The 16,313-nt window shown below is 43.3% G+C and overlaps 1 protein-coding gene across 1 annotated transcript; it reads right to left on the bottom strand.

Moving 5' to 3' along the window:
- Positions 1 to 14,486, bottom strand: LOC121308241 (leucine-rich repeat-containing protein 24-like). Its single transcript, XM_041240520.1, has 5 exons — positions 14,000 to 14,486; positions 4,616 to 4,783; positions 3,017 to 3,295; positions 1,887 to 2,055; positions 1 to 1,325 (listed from the first exon to the last, which is right to left on the bottom strand). Exons 2-5 carry the CDS (start codon positions 4,763 to 4,765, stop codon positions 313 to 315), a joined length of 1,611 nt encoding a protein of 536 aa, XP_041096454.1. The 5' UTR covers positions 4,766 to 4,783; positions 14,000 to 14,486; the 3' UTR covers positions 1 to 312.
- Positions 14,487 to 16,313: the final 1,827 nt, after the last annotated feature.

Raw genomic sequence — 16,313 nt, 5'->3', positions numbered from 1 at the left:
ATTACTGATTTTATTCCTATTTTAATATAAGTAAAATATCAAAAATGCAGAACACTACCCATTCCATACCCCCACCATTCTGTGAGAAGAAGCGTCTTCTTCCCTTTGTTCAGTCTACTTACACTTCATTTCCAACTGAGTGTTCACTGATCCTCGTTTCTCTTCTGCACTTGAAGTATTGGTTTGGGTTCACTTTGTCAACCCCTTTTAAGATTTTAAAGATTTCAATCAAACCCCCCCCCCCCCCCTCGTAGCTTATTCTTTTAATCCCAGGAATCAGTAAAGGCATTTGCAATTCCTGCTGCCAGTCTATCAGCAGTGGATCTCGTAGGCGATGTGCGTGTCAAACAGCAGGCTTTGATTAATGAAGAGTGCCTCCTCGCCCCTCTCCCCTTCCTCCCCACTCCTCTCCCCCAGTCCTGGCACCACAGTCTGTGTGGCCTGATCCTGCAGCTGCTCTGGAGTGAGCTCTCCTTGCTGCCCGCTGTAGCTGCCCATGAAGACGGGCTTGCTGCGGTTGAGCACGTACATCTCGTGGCCCCGCTCGTCGCGGTACTCCTCCAGCTGGGCGAACGTGGTGGGCCCGTCCGAGTAGTCGTTGACGTAGAGGATGCTCTCCTCCTTCGGGCCCTTCTTGCGTTGCCGGTGCCGGCTGTAGATCATGGCGATGAGGAGCAGGGCGGTGAGGGCCAGCATAGAGATGCCAATGGCGATGGTGGTCTGGGTGGCCATGCTGAGGGCATTGAAGTCCATGCTGTCCAAGTCGTACAGAGGCTCCTGGCTGATGTCCACCGGTATGTAGGGGCGCTGGCTGGAGGAGGAGGAGAGGTTGACCGACAGGTGAAAGGTCACCCTGGCCACGCCGCCTGGATTCCAGGCCTCGCACTCGTAGCGGCCCACATGCGCCACCGTCACATTGCTCAGGAAGAGCATCCCGCTGCCCGTGTCTGGGTCAAAGCGGTCCCCCCGGACCCTCTTGCTGAGCTCCACAGTTCCACTTTTTTCATCTTCTTCGGAGACCTTGGGTGAGGCCTTGGTCTGAGACACTTTCCTCCAGGTGACCAGGGGCTGGGGGTAGCCAGAGGCTTGGCAGGACACGCGCAGGTTCTCCCCCAGCCGCACGGTCAGGTGTTTGGGCTCCAGCTGCACCACGGGGGGAATGCAGACCAGGCTGTTCCCTGGCACCTCCACCAGGCTCTGGTGAGAGAGGCGAGGTGGCTCAGCACACATCAGCCTCCGATCGGCAGAGCTCAGGAGGCGCTGCCCCTCCTCGTTGATCCAGCTCCGCAGCCAGTGCAGCGCGCAGTCACAACGCCACGGGTTATCTGCACGCACACACAGGGAGAAAGAGAGGGGTGAGTCAACACTGTCACTGCACTGCGCAGTCACTAATTACTGAATTAACTGTGTAACTTTCACAGGTATTTTACTACTTTTGTGAAAAAAAAAAATAGCCCAACGGAACGCACACAAGGAATGGTTTGTTTCAAAAAGTATAGATTTTGCTAGCAGCAAGGTGTGTAAGTAAACAGAGGTTTGATATTCCTATGAACAGAATGCAATTTTGAGTGTACCACCCTTGCCATTTCTTTATTATTATAAGTCATGTCAACAACAGTAAGTATTAGCAGCACCTATAGTTTATCTTTGCCGAGAGTGTAGATTAGTGACAAAGCATTCAAAATGTTTAAACCACAACTCTTTCTATACCAACAGATTAAATACATCTTTTTGGTCTGTTGTTTTTTTTTTATTATTTATTTAGATTTAATGACTTAGAATATGTTTAGAAGTGTTCAGTGGCTACTTCTAGTCATGACAGTATATTTCTCACACTTTTTATAAACCAGACCCTGACAATATTTTGTGAAGGAGGCGCCCCCTACCTGTAACGCGCAGGACCTGCAGGCTGGCGAGTGGGCGCAGCGAGGCCTGGCTCAGGGTGCGCAGGTTGTTGTGACTCAGGTCCAGCAGTGCCAAGGAGGAGAGGCCGGCCAGCGCCTGCTCTCCCAGCAGCTCCACACTGTTCTCCTGCAAGTGCAGCTCCTGCAGCCTCTGAAAGAAGGGCAGACAGACAAGACACATGTGAAAAAGAGAGAGATACCCAAGCAGAGGGGCAGACAGACAGACAGACAGACAGACAGACAGATACTTGTGAGAGACTCAAACACGGAGGGTCAGACAGAGAGACAGACAGACAAGTGAGAGAGAGACTCAAACAGAGGGGCAGACTGACGAACAGACAGACACAGGTGAGAGAGAGACTCAAACAGAGGGGCAGACTGACGAACAGACAGACACACAGGTGAGAGAGAGACTTAAACAGAGGGGCAGACAGACACACAGGTGAGAGAGAGACTTAAACAGAGGGGCAGACAGACACACACACATGAGAGAGAGACTCAAACAGAGGGGCAGACTGACAAACAGACAGACACACATGAGAGAGAGACTCAAACAGAGGGGCAGACTGACGAACAGACAGACACACAGGTGAGAGAGAGACTCAAACAGAGGGGCAGACAGACACACGTGAGAGAGACTGAAAGAGTGACAGAGGCACCTGCCCTTACAAAAGTTTATCATAGTAAAACCACAGCAAAGTGTAATAAGCATGGATGAATCCATTGTAAAGCCCAGCTAGGTAAAGCAAATGTAAGACAGATACTCACTCTTGTTTCTCACTTTTTTATATTAGACTGAAGAGCAGCTCCTGCACTCGGGTGAAAGCAACATAACACAGACTTATCATAATTTTTTTAAAACCACATAATTTAGTACTATAGTACAGTCATAAAAAGGTACAGTACAAAAATAAGAAAATGTCATTTGACGCTCCATACTCATATATATATATATATCAACAGCCTCCTCTGCCCCCTTTATCCTCTGTAGTCTCCACAGAATGCCCACTGAACTTTACACCACACCACACTGACAGGCCTCCCCACCTTGCTTCAGACAGTCTGCTCCCCAACACACCCTCTCCCCACCAGTAAGCCAGCTCGCCCCTGACCTGCAGCCCGTGGAAGGTGAAGTCGTGCAGCCGTGTGATCTGGTTCCCTGCCAGGTAGAGGATGCGCAGGTGCTCCAGACCCTGGAAGACGTTGCCGCTCACCAGGTGGATGCGGTTCCCGTTCAGGGCCAGCTCGAGCAGCTGCTGCTGGCTGTGGAAGGCGCCGGGCTCCAGCGCTGAAATGCTGTTGTTCTGCAGGTACAGGTAGTGCAGCTGGCTCAGGCGAGACAGATCCTGCTGACGGATCTGACCGATCGAGTTATCCTGCAGGAAGATGGTCTGCAGACACAGCAAGGGACGCTTACATTGCTTGCAGTATTTCTAAATACACTGTTAAGTGTTTCATAGTTATGGATAATTTTACAGTTAACTGAACTGGGCCTTCGGTATTACACTGTACATGAACTGACCCTGAACTGCATGCCTGTTGTATCTTTAGCTTGTATGTCTCCCTCTCCTGGTCAGTAGTGGTAGCACACTCACAAAGCACCCTATTATATTCAGGAAATGTCTGTTTTGAACTCAGGAGACTTGTTCAGAAACAACCCTGGAGTGTTAATGCTCCCTTGAGTGTGCTTTCTCACTGTGGAAAACCATGGCACACTTATGTGAGCACGATCACTCCAAGTGTTTTTATTTTCTGAATATGGTAGCTATTCTCTTGCATGTTCAGTGTGCAAAGTTAATGGTTTTTAACGTTGAGAAAGAAAAGTGAGCATTGACCGAGTTTATGAATACAGGGCGGTTCTAAACACAGTGTTTATGTATTTCAGATATGGGGGTCCGTCTGTCTGTCCGTCCACACTTCGTGTACAGCAGCCTGTACCTGCGCTCCCAAGCTGCTGCCTTTCTATCTGCGCTCTAGTCTGTATAGCTGTACTGGACTGCACACCTGCCGATGCTCTTGTTCTGCCTGCCTTTCTGTACTTCTGAATGACTGCATGCAGTGAGCACGTGCAGAAGAGAGAGAGGTTCAGCAGTGATGAGCTGTGGAAGTGGGAATCTTTTCCAATGTGTGAGGGTAGTAACTATTGAGATAATCTAACATATTATTCTAACTGGAACCTGATTTACCCTTTAGGCTCAAATAAAAGCAAGGAAGCTGTTATTCCTCCTAGCTAGATCCCTAGACGGTCTGATATCGTCCCAGACCCCGCTCTCTTGTGTGATGGACCCTCTCCTACCACCAGGGCCAAGGGGAGATTTCAACCCTTGTTTATAGTCTAAGACTTTTTGAGACACTGATTCAAGTTCCTATTTGAAGTGTTTGAAACGAATCCCTAGTTCCTTTATAGAAGCCTATTTACATTTTTGTAGACGTGGTAGTGGCAAATATCTGTTCTAACATTTCAAACATTTTATATTGTATTTTCACAATTAGAACAGGCTTCTTTCTGCTTTCATTAGTATTTGCCGAATTAAAACATGTCAAAGAAAACGACTTGGGAAAACCTCTCTGATTTATATAACAGTTTTTCAAACAGGGATTGTAAAGTCCTTCACATCAAAACTATATACGCAGAGCCACGTTATATTCAGCCAGTACAGGTCCCCACTATGAACTGAGGGGAGTCTCAGTCCGTGTCTGGGAAAGCTTACCTGAGTGGTCTGAGGGACATCAGCTGGGATCTCTCTCAGCCCAATCGAGCCACACTCCACCGTCAGGCTGTAGCACCGGCACCTGGCCGGGCAGCCCAGGGTCCTAACAAACTGGAGGGCAAGAACACAGAAGAGCACCCGCAGACCCATCGCTGCTACAAGGGGAGGCTGCACGGAGACAGAGAGAGGGGAGAACAGTGAGGACCCAGGGCATAAGAACAGGATGTGGCCCTGCAGCACGGCCTGCTTTTGGGAATGCTTCTAGGCCAGTCTGGCTGAACGATGTCAAGTGCCTGGGAAATGAATCGGCTCTGTGGGAGTTTCCTGCAGCAAAATGGGGAGAGCAGAATTGCAGACATAAGAAAGATGCTGGGGTCGTGTGCTCAGGTAAATTAAACATGTTTCAGTTTGATACTAACCATTCAGAGACTGTATAAGGGATCCAACCTACTGCTTATATGAACATAAGAAAATTCAATAACAAGAGGTGGGCATTTGGCCCATCAGAGCTTGTCTGTTTCCTAGTAGCTGGTTCATCTCAAAGTGTTGTTGAGTTTTAAAGGTCCAAGTGATTCAGCACCAACAACATGGCTAGGTAACCCATTCCATACCCTCACCACTCCCCTCTGTACTAAATACACTAACACTTAATTTCAACTGTGTTTAATGTGGTCCTGGTTTCTGTGCTGCTCCAGATGTTTTGGCTAAAGGTAACTTTGTCACTTCTTTTAAGATTTTAAAAAGCATTTTCATTTTAAAGGCGTGTTTGAACCGAGGCCACAATTGGAAAACTCAGGCTAATCTTTAGTGTACTGCTCACATACAAGCGTGACAGGTATGGCAATAATACAGCAGTAACTATAATGAAAGTCCTGTTCTACCTGCAGACTTGTGTGTGTGGATCCTACTGTCCCCTATCTGATGCTGGATACTATCTGACAAGTTCTTTACAATGAGCTGGGATTCATGCCCACAATCTCCTGGCTCCAATTAATTTGTTCTGACTGCTGGACCACACTGTCTTCCCACACCAAGAAATTGTGTAATAAGACTGGGCTGGGCAGCTGAGAGACCTTCTGATTCCCCTGTACCATCTGTACAGCCAGCACTGATCTTCATTAGGCAGGGGGAGAATGTGATGGATCTTCTCCCAACTGCTGGCAAATTCTGCCATCAGCAATAAGACCTGTACGTGATTCTCGCTACAGAGCTTGCTCTTTAGTTAAAGGGTAAGATGTTCATCTTAGCGCTTGGTGTCCATTCAACTGAATGGGCTGTCTTGCCATGCCATTACAGTGGCACCCTATGGGAAAGAATCCTGAACCTTGTGGTTGAAACAGGCAATTTACCGTCTTTGTTCTTTGCACTATGCCAGCAGGTATGCTGGCATGCGAGACGAGCTTGATGTTGAACCTCTCTCCCTTAGACTGCATTAGTCAGCACGCACTTGTGTTCATGCACAAAGACAAGATTTGATTATCCTCTTAACAGCTGGTGAGTTAGTAATGCAGATATCCGCATATACCATGAGCTTTCCTCTTGACTGCAGAGCCTGATCTTTATTGGAATGGTAAAACGTTCCGCTCTTTCCTCTCTATTCAATGCAATAGGCTGACAAGTCAAGCCATTATAACTGTGAGCTTGTAGCAAGCAAACTCAATACATGGGTAACAGCATCAGTGGATGGAGTGGAAAATGGGGTTCATTCAAATGAGAAAAGTCACTCTGTCTTTTTATCTTGCGATGTGAATGTATTTTCTGAAAGCCAATTTATTTTGCATAATCCAGAAGCAGCTAGTGAGGAGAATATCAGACACCTAGCCAGCAGAGAAGAGTTCAGCTGATGTGCAGGGGCTGATCCAATGAAAACATTGCAGCAGACACAGCAGCTAGTCCCTGTCCCTCAATTCTTGGACTCAGTGGGATTTAGTCCACTTCAAGCAGATTAACTACAGGACAAGAACATCCCAATGAACTGAACAAAATTAGACCCAATTGTGCTGTACTAATCAGAAGAAGAAGAAGAAGAAGAAGAAGAAGAAGAAGAAGAAGAAGAAGAAGAAGAAGAAGAAGAAGAAGAAGAAGAACTTTGACAACAACCAGAAGTAGCCTGACTATGTGGTTGGTACATTTGGTTGAAAATGAAAGATGGACAAGCCAGACTGTTTACCAAAGAAACCTAACTGGAATTCAATTTGCAGGGCACAGTCTTAATGGCCTAGTCCCCTGCTACAGATCTGACTGAGCAATGCAGGAAATACGGTCTGAGAACATAGACACTGGGGAGAGCTCCAGCACTCACTCTGAAAGGAGGCATGTGATTCTCGAACCGCGGTTCCGTTCAGTGGCAGCTTCTTTTGAGCTCCTGAGCAGCACTGGGACAGACTCTCAGAGTTCTTTACTCAAAGCTGATAACATGGACAGACATTGTTGGAAAATATCATATTAAATTATGACAAACTTTGGAGAGAGAAATCAGCAGAACAGGAGAGAGAGAGAGAGAGGGAGAGAGAGAGAGAGAGACTCACTTATTATCCCTGAGAACTGCCTCTTCCAGAGCCTGGATTCTTGCGCACAACAGGGAGACTCAGTCAGTTTGTAGTGAGTCAGTAGTCCTTGTGTACAGTCAGGATGTTACTGCAGCCCTAGTGTCAGAGGCCAGCGTCTCTGCTCACCCTCCACAGGGAGAGTGGGAGGAGGAGCTTTTCCACAACAGCGATTAGAGCTGAACTCCGTCCAGCAACACAGCCTGTCGGCTACTGGAGAGGGAGGTCCTCTCCAAATGCATCCAGTTAGAACAGCACTTGAGGTTTTAAAAACAGCTGACAAAAGCAATGTTTTAGACATTTTTTAATCAAGTTTGATGTTTTAGTTAGAAGTATGCAACATAGGCCTAACAGGGATGTTGCACTGTTTTTCTCTCAGCCTGCACTTAGGGAAGCAGATTGCACTGTACTCAGTTACTCAGCAATTGTTCCCAATTCATGCCCCTAGCAAGAGCAAACTGCCAGAACAACCCATTGTCTGTCATTCAATTAGGTATGGCATAATCTCCCTATTATCCTACCTGAGTCACATGCTGGCATGGGAGTAGAAAGACCTATTTGTTCTTATTCATGGCAGGGCAAGGGTCCAGAACAGCCAGTGGAGAAGGCTTGTTAACCCTTTCAGTGCCAAAATACACAACCAGCCATATTCATATAGCACTGTTTTAAGGACTGCTTTCTTCTGAGGGCAAACAGTGCTTTGAAAAACGAGAACAGGCTAATAAATCTCTAAAACTGTCGAAAAAGGTTTCATGGACTGCAAAATTGATTTGGCTAATCAAAATGTGCTTTATAAAACATTCCTTAACAAAAGCATTCATTAAAACTGTCCTGCAAGGCACGTCTAGGGGTGTCCCTCAACACAAAACCATATTTGCACAACCTTTTATTGTGCTTTTAAAATGGCACCCTGCACCCCAACCTCAATCAATAAACAAACACTCGCGGTCACGGTTGCTTATATACAGTATGGGCTAACCATGTTCACAGCTCCTTGACACTAGAGGCTGAAATGCCTAACAGTGTAAATAATGCCTGCCCATCTGTGTTTGTACAGCATTTTTCAGCTGCCAGGGACTCGCTTCACCGCCTTTATGACATGAACGCAATTGCATTATTCCAGCGGGCACGCGTCCATGAATTCCAAGAGTGCCAGTCTGTCAACAGCACTGTCCAATTTGAAAATGTCTTTCCGGACTCAACGCCACAAACTCATCTCATGTAAAGAGGTTTGTCAGGTTGCTTGGTTGACCACTAACTCTTTGCAGTTTTTTCATGTTTTTCCAATTTCCATTTACCATAGCTGACTATGGTTTGCCATTTCTCTCTGGGTTTTACAATGCTTATCAATGCTTTATAGTGCTTACACTGTGCTTTTCTACCAGGGTTCAAATAAAAACTATTGCGGACGTCTATTGAGATCAATATAATATTAACTAGGTAGAATAACACAGAACTACGTGATTATTTAAGGTTTAAAACACGGCTCTGTCTTGCACATCTCTAAAATGTGCTGTGCAGGGGTTGCTAGGTAATCACGGAATTTATCCAGGCACTACAGTAGTGTCTCGGGTGGTTATTATGTGATGTCATGACTGCAGCTTGTTTTGGGAACATTTTAAAAAAGTTCATTTTTATAGAAAAAACATTCAAATATAATTCAAATGAAAATAGCGAAATGCAAATCTAGTTTAGGACATTTAGGAAAAATGATCAACCTTTTAACACTTTGAAAATATTTAAACTTTTCCATGCTCCAATTGGAAATGAAAGCTTATAGTCTCCCTTGTAAAGATCAAACCTCTTGCATGCACACCGCTCCAAATCTTTAAGCAACATGAAGAGGCTGGCCTGTCTCCTCCCCCAGATTGTGAGGCTGTGTCAGTTTCTCCAAGTTCAGGATGGTGTGTCCCAGTCCCCCCCCCCCCCCCCCCCCACACACCCAACCTCCTCAGTCTAGTCATCTCTGCCCCTGTTCTCCTTAGACACCCAGTCTGTTCAAACTAATCATCTTGTTCTCTCCTCTGCAGAAAACTGTAAATAATTCAAAACAAGAATACGTTTACTGTAGAATTTTGCTGTTACAAGCATTGCATGATTAATTAGGGTCCTTACTTTTAATATGTAAATCTCATTCACATGAATGCGTATTTTGAACGCCAGATGTAGAATATTAACGTTGGATGTAGCTAAGCCAGGTAAATTGTTGGTTGGTGCAACAGGCATAACAACATCAATGCACTTTTAGAAAAAGATGCATTTGCTTGTAATAGTAGCTAATATATAAGGCTTTTTTCACGTATTCAGATATGCAACATGCTATTTGAATTTTTTTTTTGTGCAATCGACTATACTAACCCATCCCTAATATATATCAAAAGAGCCAACTTCCCAATGTTTCGGTATATTTAACATGCTTATTTCTATTCAAATCTATTAATGTGTTTGTGATTTCATTTACTGCATAGTTAAATGTTATATGATCTATCATTCCTTTCTGTTTAAACCTACCGGCATTATTTAGCTACTTTTGAGTTGTACGTAAATCTTTTTTTTTGGGGGGGGGGGGGGCTTTCGTTTTTGATATACTGTATGAAATGAGTGTTTTCATTTACTTTCCAAAATGCTTGACCGTTTTTTTTCTTCTATCAAAACATGTATAGTAGTAACTCGACAGTACTTGCACACTTAGTTGTAGTAGGTTTTATTTTTTAATGGGAAAAGGGTGACATCAATGTGAATTTATTAACAATTTCCATTATTTTTCTGACGGTTTATGGTGTTTATTGGCAAGCCACTGATTTATTTATTTTTTGTATCGGGGGTGTTTTGTCGGTTTTTATCAGTTAAAACCAAAAACCAGAAGCCCTAGGTACAAACCATGACAGGCCGTGCGGTTCCCATGCCATACAACAATATCCTTTTACTATAGGAAACTTTGCAGTTATATATAACTTTTGTATATAACTGCAATGCGAGTATCAATGACTCATTATACCTAATGCAGCGTAATTCAGAGGCTGTAGCCAAAAGCAGCATAGAGATGTGATTTATAGTTGGTATTAATAGTTGATTATTAAAATAAAATTCAGTTTTCCCAGCCACGTTATACACAAACAACCAAGGAATCCATTCCTAGAATTCCCAATCATCATTCATATTGTAGTGTGACTTCAGTATATTGTTACAGAACCTACCCCCCATCACAGAACACCACACTGCTGCACACAAATACCCCATCTCCTGGTGACCAGTGTGCCACTCACTGACTGCCTTCCTTGAGAAATGTTTTAAATGTTTCTATTAAACTGTGAGTAGAGTTTGCATGAAATCGGCACCTATGGCTGTAATGGGTTGCCAGTAACTGGAGCTGGAATTAATTAAATAAAATCCAATAATGTTAAGAGGAGCAGGATTGGATGGGAAGGCGAAGGGTTATAGACCTAGAGGGACTTGGTTTTAATGACAGTGCACAAGCAGTGTTGAAGCTGTAAATGTATACACACTGGTAATGAAAACTTTATTGTATGGAGGGGTTGGGGGGGTGGGGGTGGGGTGGCGAATATCGCCCCCAGAAGTTTCCTGGACCTTAGCTTGAGAGTCACTGCAGTAGATGGCACTGTTTTCTTGCTTGTTCAGTGGTTCTCAATGGCTAACGATTGCTGCAGATAGAGATGCCACAACCGCAACCTCCAGAGTTAAGCCTGTCAGTCAACAGTGGCAAGCATATCTCTCCTAAGAAAAGAGAGTCTGGAGATCAGCTTTCACTGCACATTTTCAACACCAGTCTCCTTGAAGGACCCCTCCAGGATAGTTAACCACTGTGTCGACTCATCACGTTGAACCAGCGATGGCAGCTCATGGAGGCTCTAAAGGTAAACCCTGTTAACGCTGTTATGACAGGCATTTTTGTATTTTTGCATAGATGAATAGTACCTACTGTACACACGGATGTGCATTTACTGTAGAATTCCAGTGTAACTTAAGGAGTGCTAAACCAAGCTTTAGAATCCATTCTCTTAGTTTTTGCTTGTATCTGCATCATTTTTTACTGGTCCCCCTTATGAGGAAAACTGGCCAAAGCTTTACAATCCATTGTCTTACATATTGTTTACATTGATAACATTATCGCTGGTACTCTTTAAAGGACAGCTGATCAAGGCTTTACAATCCATTCTGTGACATCTTTTTAACATTCTTAACATTACCACTGGACCCTTCTGCAGTGCTGAAGACCTTTCAGCTTTTGCTTTTGCTTTTTCAAAGTTTAAGCTGCTGGTCTAAACTTCCCCTGGTAACAGACCACCTCCCTGGTATTCCCCTGGACCCCACACCCCTCCCTACTCTTTTTGGGCTGGTGTTGGATGTATCAATGCCTAAAATAAAATATGACACCCTGGCCTTTGCCACCCTGTTAGCGAGGCGATTAATCCTGCAGAACTGGAAACAGACGGCCCCACCCTCACATATCCACTGGATCAGGGATATTATGCACTTTATTAAGTTAGAAATTAAAAACACCATTCCGTTAGTAAAACATGGCAACCATTTCAATCATATTTTGACAGTCTTCAGATCCCCTCTGTGCCCTGACTACTAATAGTAATGATGTATTGGTCTCACTTAATGCAAAGCAAATGAAACCTCCTGATCCTTCTCTATCTGGAATGGTAGCAGTTGACCTTCCTCCCTTATTTCTTTTAACTGCTAATTGATCTTCTTTTATTTCTGTTAGTAGATTACGTTCCTGTTCTCTTTCTTTCTTTAGATGTAGAGAAGGAGGGTGTTAGAGTTATAATATAATTAGGGTTTCTGTATATATTTTCAATATGGATTTAGAAACACCGCTAATCATGTAATAAAGCTCAGTGAAGGCATTGTAAGGCAAGTGTAAGTACTGCAAAGAATAGCAAGGTAAGGTAAAGCATATTTATAAATGTAGCAAACCAGGTTAAACTATGGTGAATGCACAGTATAACCATGGGAAAACTGCACAAAATACTGGGCAAATTCACTGTGGTACACTTTTATAAGGGATAGCAGTGTAGATAACAGGCATTTCACAGCAGCCAGATGTACTGGGTCACCCTGGAGCTAGTGGTAGCCCCAGTGGGTCCCCCTCTCACTCCAAAACATTACTCCACTGCAGGGTTGTGATGACATATGTACCTGTAAAGGGCCACTTTGTAAAACAGTGGCAGATTGATGCTGCACACTGTGTCAGGCCAAAGCTCTACTGCAGTGCAATCAGCTCATTCATTCAGCTCTCTGGAATGGGAGGGTTCTGCCTAGGTGACCAATATGATTAAAAACCTATCAAATATTACACAAGCTAACAAAGAACAATAACAAAGCAGCCCTGGGTGAGCAATCAAAAGAGAACGGTGTATACGATCAAATGGGTTGTAAACACAGAGTGTCACTGAGATGCCCACAGGTGGTTGTGAAATAGTTCATTTCTACTGGGCACCTCCTGCAATGGAGCTTTACTTACCTCAAATGGTTTCTGAGATAAGAGGCTTTGACTCAGATTTTTAAACACAAAAGTGTTTGGTACCAATGATCGAATGTGACCGAGAGGATCACAGAATACAGCTGCGGGTTAAGTATTAAGCCAGTAGGTGATAGGTTTTTATCACCTGGAAACCAAAACGTCACATGACCCAAATACTGTAGATCACAGGTCAAAGTGAAGGGAGCTGTTAAGAGAAGTTGCCTAAATAGTTTATGATCCAGCAACCGATTTGTAAATTCACATGATGTAATGAACTGGAGCCTCAGCCCGCTAACCTCACAGCTCAAAGAACATCTTACCATTCAACCAGAGAGCAAACTCTGTAATAGAGGGAAATACGGACCAGTGCTGACGTCAGTGTTATTAACTCATCAGCCGCTGCAGGGAGAATCGTTATATTTTCAACCCTGTTTTGTAATTTACCAAGCTGCTATATTCATCATCACACATCTTTATCGCGGCCTTTATTCCAAAGCGCTATTTAAAAAGAACTGAAAAACTAAAATGTTACCTTTATTTAAAAATCAGACTTACAAATATTTAATGTTGCTTGTTAATAGTTTTGTAACATAACAGTTTTAAAACCTTTGGTCTCCGTACAGTGTATGTCTGAGTGAAACAAAGGTGTTATTAACTAGGGATAACAATCACATTTACTAACACTGTAAAGATACATAGGTATAAACAGCATGGTCTTGTTTGAAGAATCGGGTCTATACTGTACTGTTACTCCTTTAATGGTGTTCAGAAAACCAGATGATTTGTGCAGTAATGCATTTTTCCCAAAGATTTATTTTTGTATTTGTATTGTATTTCAGTATCTAATACTATGCTGTGGTACCAATACACATTACTTACTCATTACTGTAAATTCGTTAACTGACAGTTCTTTATTGTAATATGTATTCCCTCACACTGATTTTGGAAGCCATTCGACTTCACATCACTCATAGAATCTGGTAACAATCAATCACGCTTGGGGAGTGACGGCAAACTCCTTGTCGCGTTTCAAAACGGGAGACCTCTCAGGCTTTCTTAAGCGGGCTCACCTGTATCGGTCACGTTTAGCACCTGAATGGTGCGGTTTATGTTTTATCGCAACACCCTAATTGGTTTCTATGCAGCCCCTGTGACCGAGCTATCAGAGATGAGGGGGGTCGATACGGCTTGCGGGTTTCTCTTAGTCTACAATAGTATCATTCTGGGATACGTGATTTTTTAGAAATCTTATTTATTATTAGTATTTAATTGTTATAAGTCAGCAGGCGTCCTCCGCGTCAGTACCACTACAAGCAGAACACAACTGTGGCAGATATACCTTACCTGACAAAGCTATCAGGACGTTCTTCGAAGCTGGGTCTCGAACAACATCCAGTTGGCGACGTTCTCTTAAAAAATAAACAAAACCAAGCACCAGACCTCGCCCCGACCAATCTGTGCACGACTTGTTATTGGTTTAAAGCAATAAACATTTCAGCAAGAGAGCGAATATTTTTAAGCAGCACAAAATGTTTTTCGTTGATTGCCTTTGCATGGTTATTATCCTTTCACAAAGCATCGACTTCTTGTGTTGAGCCAGCGCCTATGTGACAGCACACCACAGCTCCTGAGTGTGCTTGGATGCTCCCAATTCGATTGTCTCAATTATATATGCAAATAGCAGTTTCGGATGAAGCGCGTCTCTGTTTCCCTTGTCCTAGACAGGCACCCAGCGTTTCTCTCACGTCCCCGCTTTGCTTTCGGTCCAGTCGTTCACGAAACCGAACCAACACTGAGCACGCCACTGTCAATTATCTGTGTTTTTCTTCTTTTTTCAGGCTGCACGATATTTGTTCTCTCTCTGTATTTTTCTCTATTCTGCTCTTTCTTACACTCGATTGGCGACTGTGCAAATGCATCATCGCACATCTGGGCCAATCACCTAACCCCGCCGCTTATATATATATATATATATATATATATATATATATATATATATATATATATATATATATATATATATATATATATATATATATTATATTAGTTTCCCCTTCAAGTGTTTTACAAAGATCCTTTCATATCTATCGGAATTCATACAGCCAGCTAACCCAAGGCAATCTGTAGTTGCCGTGAACTTTCACTCGAAACTAGTATCTATCTATCTATCTATCTATCTATCTATCTATCTATCTATCTATCTATCTATCTATCTATATGTTAACGTTTTGTGTTAAAATAAATCATTTTTGACTCGAATACAATGTAATACCTTTGCATGTATGCATGGGTACACGCCAATTCATGCATGCTACAGCTCTCCAGTTTGGATATTACCCAGATTGCTCTAGAGTAGCTAGCATACTACTCTATTCAGAATATCTGTTCATGTAAAATGATGGTATGCTATAATGTTCAGAATTGGTTTTTTTTTGTACAACATGTTTACAATAAGTTCTGTATTACATTGTTGGAAAGCAAACCATGTTGCAGTGAGCTCTTGTAGCTCAGCAAGCAAAAAAAAAAAAAAAAAAAATGAACACGTTTCTCTCAAAACAGTTTGTGACAGTAGTGCTTTCATACATTCTCTCTAACAAGTATACTCTTCACTGTATGAACCCACACTGTTTTGTTTGGCAAGAATACAAAGTTAACCATATTCTTGTGCCACCTTTTACATGTATTTGCCAGGAACAACATACAAATGATTACACCGTCGCATTACAAACATGACATGAGATGCGTCGTATGCTTGATTTAGCCAAATGGGTAATTTCTGTCCCTAGTCCCCAGGCAAACACTGATGGTAAATAAATACAATTCATTCCTTCAACATAACCCTATTACACACTCATTTCTATTAGATGAAATATTAAAGATACAAGTTATCCACTAAAACACCAGCTTATGTGAAATTCATGAAACAGAGCATACACCAATGCATAAAGTGCCTACACCACACACATTACATAAAGAATACTGTAGCATTGCATGGAGATGAAGGCAGACTCTCCCAGGTTTTTCAGGATTCTCGAATGCAGTGGTTTATTGAGCTGGGACTCTGCTAGGTAAAGTGTGCTGCTTTACCAGCCAATGGTACAGCTACAGATGCTCAGACTGTAACAAATAATACAAGAAAAGACAAGAAAGTCCAAAGCACTCTGTTTCAGCCAGGTGCTACTGCCACCTACGTGCAGTCTCTGCTTTCTTTCGTGGTTCTCTTGGTTCTCCAGTTTCTCTCTGTCTCTCTTTTGCTGTTTCTTCTCCAGTTATCTCTCTGTTCTTCAGATCTCCTTCATCTCACACCTGATCACACTCTTTGCCTCAGCAGCCAGCTACCTAACCCCAGCTCCCGTCCAGGCCACACCCCTGGGGCACCACCCTTCAATAGCAAGCATGCACGGCTTCCTGCTCTAGCTCCCTTGATTCTTGCAACATTTTATTCCATGATTTGTGACAACAATGTTGTAATCAGATCCCGTTCGCATGGCAAGCCAAGCTTCTGATTGGTGTTGATTCTTTCATCTCTGACATCTTTGAGCGCCTGCTGCAGTTGAACCTTTAACCCTGGGTCACAGAACATTCCAGAACGTGGTTACAGCAAACCCAGGGTCGTTATAATTAAAAAGAGGGCACAAAGTGCGGACTTCAATTTGCA

Source organism: Polyodon spathula, chromosome 3, assembly GCF_017654505.1.
Source record: "Polyodon spathula isolate WHYD16114869_AA chromosome 3, ASM1765450v1, whole genome shotgun sequence".
Lineage (NCBI taxonomy): Eukaryota > Metazoa > Chordata > Actinopteri > Acipenseriformes > Polyodontidae > Polyodon > Polyodon spathula.
This window is presented reverse-complemented; position numbering and strand designations above follow the sequence as displayed.